The 12,389-nt window shown below is 42.3% G+C and overlaps 1 protein-coding gene across 1 annotated transcript in view; it reads right to left on the bottom strand.

Moving 5' to 3' along the window:
• Nucleotides 1-1,889: 1,889 nt before the first annotated feature.
• SERPINI1 (serpin family I member 1) overlaps nt 1,890-12,389 on the bottom strand; it is a 63,372-nt gene continuing 52,872 nt past the window's right edge. The window contains exons 7-9 of the mRNA XM_064165048.1: nt 6,033-6,119; nt 5,157-5,246; nt 1,890-2,892 (exon numbers count right to left, since the gene is read on the bottom strand). Of these exons, the coding sequence (XP_064021118.1) occupies nt 2,816-2,892; nt 5,157-5,246; nt 6,033-6,119 (254 nt within the window). The 3' untranslated portion in view covers nt 1,890-2,815. The remainder of the gene's footprint in view (nt 2,893-5,156; nt 5,247-6,032; nt 6,120-12,389) is intronic.

Genomic DNA, 12,389 nt, shown 5'->3' on the forward strand with positions numbered 1-12,389 from the left:
CTCTTCTGCCAGGCAAGCAGCAGCAGAACAAGGGGACACAGTCTGCAGTTGTGCTGGGGGAAGCCTAGGCTGGATGTTAAGGGGAAGTTGCTGCCACAGAGAGAGATTGGCATTGGAATGGGCTGCCCAGGGAGGTAGTTTAGTTGATTAGATAGGGCTGGGTGATAGGTTGGACTGGATGCTCTTGAAGGTCTCTTCCAAGCTGGTTGATTCTATTCTATTCTAACACTTCAGATATCACTACTGAAAACCAGCTCTGCTCTCATTATGGTCTACAACTAACAGCTTTGCATAATTTGGTAATACATTAATTGCTGTTGTTACAAGCCAGGTCATTCCCAAGGTTCATGAAACACGAGGTGGCTAGCTTGCACCTCTGAGAACTAGGAGAGTACCATGTGAAACAACCAGGGCTTGCATTTCTGTTTGTGCTGCCTTTCCTCTACACCCATTTAGGCAGATTTGGAATGTGTGATTCTGCATCACTCCACTTATACCTACGCTCAGTCTAACTGCTAAGGAAGTGCACTTGCTTGATATTCTCTATAAATACCTCTGACTGGCAGCTGTCCTTTCATAATTCCATAGCTTTCCTTCCAAGCTATCTTCAGTCCTCCCCTTGGTAAGAAGCATCTATGCTTCAAAGAAACTAAAGGAAAACAAACACAAAATTGGTCAGGAGGAACTCCAGGAAGGCTGAAAATAATCATGATTGAGGGTTAGCATCTGCTTTCTCACATTTGGTTTGTGTTTTTGCCAAATCAGAGTCAACATCTCAAAAATTAACCTTAAAAAAAAGTAATAAGTTAAAATTCAGGCTCCCCTAAGAGATCCTTAGGTTATGGATGCTCCCTTCCTGCAGGTTTTCAAGGATGAGGCCTTGAGGAACCTGTTCTAGTGGGAGGTGTCCCTGTCTTGGTGGAGGGTTGGAACTAGATGATCTTTGAGGTTCCTTCCTATCTAAACCATTCTATGTTTCTATATGGGTCACTTTTACAGGTATTAGACGATGATTAGAATCATTTAAATGTGGAGAACCAGTCCTTGTGTAACTCCATGTCAAATGAGCTGTGATTTTATTAGACTAGTTCTATATTTTGCCAAAATTAGCCTCTGTTCTTTCTTAGAAGCACTCCATTTTCCCCCCCTCCATTTCCAAGTATAACACTTTCAGCTCTAGAGAACTGAAATAGCTTTTGTTAAATCTGAGTACAAAATCTGTCTCACCAAACCCAAACTGTAATACACTAAGGGTAATAAGCAACAGCAATAGACTAAGGAGCTCCATTTGTCTTCTGTGCAACAGAACTAAGCAGTTGAAGGAGGCAGGGCTAGAAATATGTTCAACTGCCCTTTCTCCGAAGGAGCACAACCAGTCTCCGTGGAGAACATCCATCACTTCACAGTCACAGTTTGACCTGTGTGATTTGCACCAGCAGCAGAACAAAAACATGGACAAGGTGTCAAATTTGGGAACTTCTCCCTGCAAGAATAACTCTGGGAGCAGTATCAGCACAGTTCTGGAGTGAAGTGTTTGTCAGAGAAGCTTGAAGTTCAGCCAACAGCTCACAGAACTCAAAAGACAAAACTCATATTGATCCAGAAGAAACCCACTTATTATCCAGCAGCTTTTATTTATGATCTGTTTCAGAGAGGGGCCCCTCCCCTTTTCTTCCCCTTTCTCTTACCTTTTAAATAACTTCTGTTCCTGTTGTGTTTTGCACAGTGAGGGAGGAAATAATTACATGCCTCTTTGGTGACAACTGGTACTTCTCCTCCTCTTGGAAATGGAAACAGCAACTAATTCCCTTGCTAATATTTACTTGTGGTATGTGTCATTCTCCTCTTACTTTATTCTTGGTTGAAAAAAAAATAGGGAATAAAAAAGATTATGTTGTTTCTTTAGACATTTATTTATGAATAGAACATTTCTTGACATTCAAAGGTGTTTGGTGGTGTTTGGGGGTTTCTTTTCATGTTTGGTTTTTTTTTTCTTTACTTTGACTAAGATCATTCCAGATCCCTGAAGTGAGATATCACAAAGCTTAGGTGTAAATAGAACAACACCTTGAGGGGGTAGAGGAAAAAAAACATGTCCACAGAATGACATTACTATTCAACTATTTTACTTCAGCCACGCACAAAGCTACTCTACACTGGCTAGTCTCAAAATATGCATGCGGTCAGATTTTATTGGCATCAACAGTAAAAGGAAGGTGAGTTGCAGAGTCACATGCAGGAGCATTCAGAACAGCAGTATTTTAGAATCATATGTGGGAGAGCTCATCCAAAGTCTACCACAGTTCCAGAACAAAATCCTCTTGGCTTAATTGGTTGCATTAACTTTGATGAGACAGCATACTGCAGTCTGTTTACTACTTTTACAGGAACAGGAAGAGATCACATTCTCCAGATGTAGCTCTTCAGCTCTATAAATTATCATCAAGGTTTGCTGCTTGCATTATTCAGAGCTGCACACATTCTGCTCCTGTCTCATTGATCAAGACAGTCTTTGGACTGTAAAAAAATTACGAATAATGGATCTGCAGCTTTTTTTTTTTTGCTTTACAATCCACTAGAACAAGGAACAGTTGTTGACATGTACACAAATTTATTTTAAGGACACAGCAATCACAATGACAGAAACAGAACCATTACTTTAATACTGTAAGCTCTCCTCTGGAAACTGACTTGCACACGGTTAGATCTGAAAGCGCTTAAACAGTATCTTGGGGGGAAAAAAACACAGCAAACCTTCAATATATTAACTCCAAACTTTATGTGCTTATCTCCTCTTTTTGGTAGCTGGTGGCAGTTAAAGCTCTTCAAAGTCATGGCCACTTGTATTCACTGCTTCAGGGTGCATTACCCTTCCCATGAATAACACAGTACCTGTGGAGAAAGCGGGAAGGGAGGATGAGAAAGAGAGATGTCAGCACCAAAAGACCTTGAAGCTGTAAGAACATAAGGTGCACAGTTTCCACAGGGTCCCATGTCTCAGAGAAAGGCAATGGATCACCAGCCCTAGAGAAGAGGACCTCTTCGTATGCAGAACTGATATGGTCCAAGAAGGGACACTCAATTTCAGGGCTCCTCTGCTTAATTCAAAGGCTCCACTTGACAATCCACCAGAAACCACCACAAAGCTTCCCTTTTCTTTCAATGGTTTTGCTGAAGGCCCATGAAGTATTGCCCCTCATGGCAAGTTATGACACACTAATGGTTTCTAGCCCAGGGACTTCCAAGGTGGCAGCTAACCATACTGAAGTGTGAACAGCTAACCAGAGTAATTTCTATGGTCACTTTCTGACCCTCACATACCTCACAGCTGCTGGATGACATTGCTCAGAATTACAAGTGAGTCCCAGAAGCTGCACACCAATTAATTTACAATATTGACAGATAGATACTTGGAATTCACAGATTTACTCCACACTGGAGCATGCAACAAACAATAAGGAATTCTCTATATGAACGCTGCTCCCCTATGCCATTGAATCACCATTTACATCTTTCCCACTTCATACATTTCTGCCTAATCTGTTTAAGCACAGTAATCAATCATTACCACTTCAGATATTATTGAGCACAGCTTTGTTTCCAACGTTTTTTAACCTCAGATTTCCAGATCAGTAATGAGCTCTCAGGGTTTAGAGATGTTGGCAACTCCTTTCTACATGCAACATTAAGAACTGACCTAAAGCTACCAAGCCCTACTCTGTTTTGATTAAACTTTTATTCTGGGGGAGACTTCTGTATATTGAATAGGGGAAAAGGCAGATACCCTCCTCCAGATACACATTTACCTACCCCTATCTCTAGAACAGCAAGAATACTCAACTTAGTCTTGGTTAAACACTCCCTTAGAGTTGATATCACACCTTGCACACAAGGGACCCTACCTAGCCAAACTGCAAGCATTGTGGCAACCTAAATGGCTACATAAACAACCAACAAGGTTCTCAAAACCACAAAAACACCCAAAGTATCAAACTGAACCTACTGAAGTTTGCTGTACAAGATCCCACAGCCTATACCACAGTCTGTGGGTACACAGTAACATTTGTCATCCAATCACATCCATAGCATCAAGTTACAAATAAGAAACCAAGGAATTAGTTAATCATTGTCCATTTTGCTGCTAAGTGCTATTCTCATCCCTTGCCTGCCACAGAACACTTCAAGAGGCTCAACAGAATTATTCATAGCTGTAATATCTGTCCATTATGCAAATGATTCAGTACCAGGAACATATCTCTGGTCTTACTTCAGCCAAGCTCTTAGAGAACTCCATGATTATGGGTATTCAGGGCAGTAACACTGTGTTCTCTGAAGAAAAATGATGGATTCTTCTTCCCTGGGGTTTTTAATCACTTAATTGCAAATCTTTTTCAGGATTATGGCAGATATTTTAGCATGTTACTGGGAGAAACGTTTAAGGGGACATAGGAAAGGTGAGTCAGTCAGTATTAGGTATTTTTAACTAATTAAGAAGAGTTCACAACACAAGGGCCAGTTCATTGGGCAAAATGCACTTTTAACAAGTGCACTTTTAGAAGTGCACTTTTTAACCTCAGATTTCCAGACCAGTAATGAGCTCTCAGGGTTTAACTAGAGATGTTGGCAATTCCTTTTTACACGCAACATTAAGAACTGCCCTAAAGCTACCAAGCTCTACTCTGTTAGAACGGAATAGAATCAATCATCTTGGAAGAGAACTCCAAGATCATCCAGGTCAACCTAGCACCCAGCCTTGGCCAATCAACCAGACCATGGCACTAAGTGCCTCATCCAGTCTTATCTTGAACACCTCCACGGATGGTGACTCCACCACCTCCCTGGGCAGCCCATTCCAATGCCAATCACTCTCTCTGTGAAGAACTTCCTCCTAACACCCAGCCTAGACCTCCCCCAGCACAACTTGAGACTGTGTCCCCTTGTTCTGCTGCTGTTTGCCTGGATGAAGAGCCCAACTCCACCTGGTTACAGCCTCCCTTCAGGTAGCTGCAGACAGCAAGTGATTAAACTTTTCTTTTGGGGGAGATCTTTACATATTGGGTAAGGGGAAAAAAGGCAGATATCCTCTTCATGCATTTTTCTTTTGCACACTTGCTGATGTACCATGAAAGATATGGTAGAATCTGCAATATTCTCACCTGTTCTTCTGTTCCTGACCAAAAAGAAAAAGGGATGGTCGACTATGACCTGTGGATACAGCACTGCCATTCTGCTAATGGCAATCATTCCTGGAAGAAAGAGAACATAGGCTACATGTTAAACACTGCTGCACATTCTCTTGCTCTTCATGACACTTGTGAAGCTCTTGAGCAGACACTGAAATCCCACTCTCTGCACTGTCACCAAGAAACAGCATTAAAAATCTAACATAAAGGAGCCCTACAGAATAATTGCAGACCTACTGATGCTTTAAGAATGCTGAACAATGGAGAGTGGCACAATGTCTCAGGCTGAGGGAGCAGCTTCTAAGTTTTAAGACCCAGAACCTTAAGAGGAGTTATGACTCCTGCTCACTTGTAGAAAGAAAATGCATTTACATTAGACAGCCCTGCTGACCTCTTTTAAACAGCTCCAAGCCTGAAGCTGGGAGTAAAAGGTAACCTTTAATAACTATAGAATATGCAAAAACTAAATGGGCTGATCTTGCAGCTTTTAGCTTGAGTCTTTAAATAATGCAAAAGTTGAAAGTAAAATTAACTGGGAATCAGGCAGAATTGGGCTCTTTGTTATTTTTACTTGGGAATGAATGGATTTCTCTAGGACATCAGTATTACTTCCCAGTGATTCACTTCTTTTTACATCTTCCTGCACTGGTAACAAAGCCTTGTGCATGCCACTAATGAAAACACATTTCATTTCCAGCCTTCTCCTCTAAAAAACATGGTCCTTGCTATTCTGGCTCTTCATGCTACACTCTATTTAGCTTTCCTGGCTATACAGCAAGTGGGCTTTAAAAAATTAATTAACACAGAATAAGCAGACATTTGATTTAGTTCAGCTTTTCAGTCAGGTACCTGAGGCAGCAGCAGCTTCTGATCCTTCCTCATTAACTTCTAGAAATGCCTTGTGAAATGCCTTTGCAAGGTAAAGTTCCTTGTTATCTGGAGAGGAAAAGGAAACAGATTTCAAGCGTCTCAACGGTAAGATTGAATAAAATAAACCCCAAACACTATTATCCACCTTCTATACCAAGTAGGGAAGGATAAGAGCTTTGTGCACAGCAGCTGCATCAAAATTCCTCCTGCCAATACCTTTTATAGCACTATTTACCTCGCTTAAATTTGTAGTGTTCTCTTACACTATGGATATTAAAATAGCTTGGCACTGCCTAGAGCACCAAAATACCAGAGAGGATAAAAAGGCAACCCTTGAACACAAGAGTGGAAACCATTTGGAATGAAGGCTTAGGATATTATATGGCAAATATTTATGCAGCAAGAATTTTCTTTCTGCATTAAGTGCAATACAGACTTCCTCCAGCAAAATCAAGTTGTGTTTTTATAATTCCTTGTCACTCCATTTAAAAGAAGCTGAAGAGAAATACTTATTGGAAACATCAGCATGGAACCGTGGGGCTTTTTTCCCAGTCTTGTTTGCTTTCCATCCTTATTTGTCAGTGTTTTAATTTCAGTCCAAGCCTACCCCTGCATAAGTCAGTGGATGTTTCATTACTCGTCTTCAGTGGCTAAATGATCAGAGCTATTGAGGCTCTGTACGGCCTGATCTAGGGTAGGGTGTCCCTGCCCATGGCAGGGGGGTTGGAACTAGATGATCCTTGTGGTTCCTTCCAACCCTGACTGATTCTATGAATACTCAGGACCTTGCTGGAAGCAAGACATGTGACAACAGTTAATCTATCTGATTAAGTTTCATCAGAAAGACACAACAAGGATGAGATCTACATTTATTGCACCTGTATAAAACCCACAGTGATGCCAGCACAACTGGCAGTTAAGAAAGGAATAAAAGCTTTCTCAACAAGGAGATACACAACCATGAATAACTAATCCTAATCTAGCCACTCCAGTGAGACAGCTGTACCATTCTGCATTTCTGATCCATCACCAAACAGTCAGCACTAAAACTTTAGCTGAAGGCTGATGAAATAGGGAAAGCTTGGGACTATTCAGCTAATTGTTACCCATTTATCTTGGCTCTCACATCAATAGCCACCGGCTCTAATACTGATGCAAACCAAACCCACAAGAGACAGCAGTTTAAAACGTGTCTCCACCCAGCAGATCTTATTACTGCTACACACACTCCAAACTGAAGCAAACCTCCCCAGTTCAACTGCTTAATTGGAACCTCAAGAACAAAAGCCCCAAATCTTTCCCTTTGGGACTGTGTGCAAACAAACTAGAATGCTAAATACTGTCTTAGTTCTAGGCTTCAGCTACAAGCCTCAGCAGCCCCTCCTTGGAAGTTAGCACAAAGTGTCCAACCTGCTAGTTTGAAACATTCCATTATCCTGAACGCTAAGCACAGACTCTCACTTCTTTTGTCTCCCCAACTGCTAACAGAAAGGCCACGTAAAGCCACACCGCAGTTGCATTCCAACACTTACATCACCTTCAAGCCCCAAGCATTAACTGTAAAAAATAAATCAGAAGCTAACTAAATACTGTCATGCAAACAGCCATGCCCTGAAGCTTCCCTTCCATTACGGAGACACTAAGGTTTCACAAAGCGATTTGGAGCAAACATTGGATGTTCAAGAGGGATGAGGTATAGACACCCAGGACAAAAAGGGGTGACAGATGCATGCACATCAGCAATCCCTGTTGTGCATCTCACATCAGGTGTGCGCTGCCTTTCTAAACACAGCAGTTAGCAGGATCCTTGGTAAGCTTATCAGCTGGTTCCACAAATCCACTCTTCAGAGCTGCTGCACTTCACTGTCCTCACTTGCATCCATTTCAAAGCTCTGTTGAGCAGCTGACCAGTACAGCACATACTAGAAGGAAACAGCAGCTTTGCATCCTTGGTGGATAAATGCTGTTTGGAGTTCCTTATCTTACACACCAATAAAATGTTATGCTTACTAATAAAGAAGTGCCCACTGAGCCTAATCACTTATTTCCATCACAGGGTGTTATTTTGGGTTTTATTACAGCACTTAAGCCTGCCCCTGTGACCTGCAATATTCACAGCACTAATCTGTAGTTTCACCCTGAAGACTTCATTTTACACAGTTTGGTGGTGCATGTGGTTACTCCAAAGAGTGCTCCTGGTCAGACCACTTAGCATCTCAGAAGATTGGTCTCTATCTGAAAGGGTTTCTAGAGCTTCATTCAGAGATTATAAATATTGCTAGGGTTTGCCATCAGGTATAATAGCAGGTCTACTTGGAAATGTATTCAGGATCTGAGCATTACAGAAAACCCATTACATTTTGTTAAGTTCACAGGAATACAAGAAGTGTCACTGCAGATGAGACCAGTACAGCAAATTTGTCTGTCACAAGAAGATACAAGAAGCCTTACACAGGCTGGGCAGTGAGTGGCTGGAGAGCAACCCTGAGGAGAGGGACTTGGGGGTGCTGGTGGATGAGAAGCTCAACATGAGCCAGCAGTGTGCACCTGCAGCCCAGAAAGCCAACCAGAGCCTGGGCTGCAGCAGGAGAAGTGTGGCCAGCAGGGTGAGAGAGGTGATTCTCCCCCTCTACTGTGCTCTGGTGAGACCCCACCTGAAGTACTGCAGAGGGCTGGAGCAGCTCTGCTGTGAGCACAGACTGAAAGATTTGGGGCTGTGCAGTCTGCAGAAGAGGAGGCTCCCAGGTCCCCTTCTTGTGGCCTTTCAGTATCTGAAAAGGGCCTACAAAAAAGCTGGGGAGGGACTTTTCAGGCTCTCAGAGAATGAGAGGACTGGGGGGCATGGAGCAAAGCTGGACATGAGGAGGAAGTTCTTCAGCATGAGAGTGGCGAGAGCCTGGAAAGGGTTGCCCAGGGGGGTGGTTGAGGCCTGCCCTATCTCTGGAAGTGTTCAAGGCCAGGCTGGATGAGGCTGTGGCCAGTCTGATCTAGTGTAGGATGTCCCTGCCCATGGCAGGGGGGTTGGAACTAGATGACATTTGTGGTCCCTTCCAATCCTGACTGATTCTATGATTCTAAAACTATAAGTTACAAACCAAAACCATCCTCTCACCCAGCATGTGGCTCATACTCTAAACCAAGTTTCTAACCCACAAAATGCCTTATTTTATGTAGCATTGCTAGTTTTGATTGCTCTGAAAGACTTTAGTCTTTTTTAATCCTACCAGTCTCATGACCTTAAGGAATACCCAGTGAAGACCTCTGTGGTTACGTTTCTCATAAGAGAAATACTTTTCTATTTGGTTTCAATATCTTGCCTTTCACTTCATCTGATAACTTTGTCCTTGGGTGGTGAAAAGAGCAATTTCCACATCCCAATTTACTTTGTCTAGACTCCTCTCTTTATATTGTCACTGTCACATGCCTCTCAGTCATCTCTTTCTGAAGTGAACAAATCTGTTTTCACATGGAAGGATAATGTTGCCACTGAGTGCTCAAGCAGCCTTCTTTTTGTCTCCTGTTGTGTGATTGTCAAATCACTGACTGCAATGCTTCAATATCCTACAGATCTTGTCACTATTATCCATCTTTCCTTTGTGGCTTTCACTGTGGGTAGGGTGGGGCTTACCTGAGTGTCTACTAGCACATCATTTTTCTCTAGCAGCTCCTTTAAATCTACATTCTTATAAGAACCAAATGTGATTTGATTGTTAGCATCTCAGAAAAGTCCCACAGAGCTTTGATGGCAAAGCTTAAGTCTTCTGCAGGACCCCAGCCTAGATACCCATTAGTGTGGAGGAGTAATCTGATGCTGACTTCTAACGTACATGACTCTGTTAGCATCACACTTCATTTGTCATTACACTCCATATGCTTGCAGACTCCTACTCGGAGCTGCCAACTGGTTCCTCTGCAAGTCTCACTTTCAAAAGCACACAAGTTTAATGACTTTTCTAGCTTAGGTTGTCCCAGAAATACTATACCTACCTCAGTCAAGACTTTGAAGAGTTGTTTGCTAGACTGATGCCCTAAGTACTTCATATTATAGAATGGTTTGGACTGGAAAGGACCTTAAAGATCACCTAGCTCTGACGGGCCTGCCATGCTCAGGGACACCTCCCACTAGACCAGGTTGTCCAAGGCCCCATCCAACCTCATTGTCTTTGAACAATTCCAGGCCTGAAGCCTCTACAGCTTCTCCAGGCAACCTGTTCCAGTGCCTCACTACCCTCATGGGTAAGAATTTCTTCCTAATGTCTAATCAAATTGAGCTTCTTCCACTTTGATGCCATCACCTCTTGTCCTGTAACTCCATGCCTCTGTAAAAAGTCCCTCTCCAGCTCTCTTGTAGCCTCTTTCAAAGACTGGGAGACTGCTATAAGGTCTCCTCAGAGCCTTCTCTTCATGCTTTACAAGACCAACTCTCTCAGCCTGTCTTCAAAGGACAGATGCTGCAGCCCTCACATCAGCTTCCCAGCCTCCTCTGTCCCCCTTGTAATAGTTCCACACCCCTCTTGTCTTGGGGGCTTCAGAGTTGGACACATACTGTGAAAGCAATTAAGATCACTTCCCTGCTATGCAGATCACCTGGAGATTAAAATCAGTTGTCATTTAAGACCTTATAAACCAGTAAGAAATATTATAATCATTTGAAAGAGAAGGCAAATTTTAGCATTGAAAATAGTTCAAAGGTTAAGTCTTTAAGTAGTGTTAAAATAACCAAAAAGTAAGTTTGTGTGTTGTCTAAATTATCAAATCCCAAATGCCAGAAGTTGTTTTAAGGTAAGTTTGAACACCTGATGGAATCAGTGATGCAATTAAAACTTGCCAAAGTCTTTCACTGGAACTAAGAGCCAGAACACAGGCAACGAGACAGCCAAATAAGAACGTCCTCCTACTCACCTGTGTTAATTGACAAAGAACTTAATTACTGCAAAAGAGCAACATTTAAAATGTGCTTCTGGATGAATACTTTCTCTTGGGTTGTCACAATCAAACACCTGGAAGATAAAGCTGACTCATCTACTTCCATTTTAAAGCTTGAGTGCAAAAAGCAAAAAAACCCACATACCTAAATATTGAAAGCTAAGCCTGCAATGCTGCAATTTGACTTCTATGCACTAAACCCACATGGATGATTTCACTGAACTCAACAATCTGTGCCTGGATCTGATTACAGGATTAGAGCCATTGTTGAAATCACAGAAGGTTCTCCTTGACAAGAATCCAAAAGCAAAAACAAGAGGAGAGGGGGAGGAGAGCATTTTTAGGTGCAACAGACAAAGTTTTGTTCTAATATCAGCGTTTAAAGTTTCATGAAGAGACAAGCTGACACTGGGGCTGACACTGTAAAGCTCTGGCTTCAAAATCTCTGTTACTTGATGATGTATTCAGGAATTTGTAAAAGCAAGGTCTCAACATTTTTCTTCATCATTTGTTTTTAGCTTCCTCCTCCCCCTCATTTTACATTGGAAAAATTAGAAGAATCACAGAAGGAAGGGACCTTGAAAGATCACCCAGTCCAACCACCCCTCCAGAGCAGGATCACCTAGAGTGGGTCACACAGGAATGCATCCAGGTGGGTTTTCAAAGTCTCCAGAGGAGAAGACTCCACAAGAAAAGAGAAGGAGACTGTCAGCAAACAGATCCTTCCCCTTGGAAAAGACTCCACAACCTCTCTGGGCAGCCTGCTCCAGGGGTCTGTCACCCTCACAGTGATAAAGTTTTTCCTTATGTTCACTTGGAACCTTCTCTGCTCCAGCTTGCACCCAATGCCCCTTGTCCTATCACTGAACATCACTGGGAGGGGCCTGACTCCATCTCCTGACACTCACCCTTCACATCCTTATAAACAAGAATAAGCTCAAATTCTGTGTTTTAACTACTCAAAACTTCACCTCCATAGCATCATCAGTGGGGGGGTTCATTAAAGACATCACTTTCAACTGACTTGCATCACCTGGTGGCACACCTCCTTTAAAGTAAAATGCAAGACTGTTACAGTGCAGTTCCTGACTTCTCTCTACACACTGCTCTGCTTTACTTGATAAACAAATCAATCTTCAAAAGGCAGAGGGGTTCATGCAGTCATGCAGAACCTGGTATTTTGATTTTGTACAGTACAACTGTCAGAAAGAGAAAACTTTAACCAACTCATTAGTCCCATGCTTTAAAACACGAGCACGTTCCAATCTGCCTGCTAACCCCCTGACTACAGACTTAGTCCCTCGTATATAAGTGAATTTTACATGGAATTAGATAAAAGCCAGACTCTGCCTTCGTGGTTCCATTTTCCTCTGTGTATTTTCCATTCTCTTTAGTACTTTTCCTTGAGTA

This window comes from Pogoniulus pusillus, chromosome 26 (genome assembly GCF_015220805.1).
Source record: "Pogoniulus pusillus isolate bPogPus1 chromosome 26, bPogPus1.pri, whole genome shotgun sequence".
NCBI lineage: Eukaryota > Metazoa > Chordata > Aves > Piciformes > Lybiidae > Pogoniulus > Pogoniulus pusillus.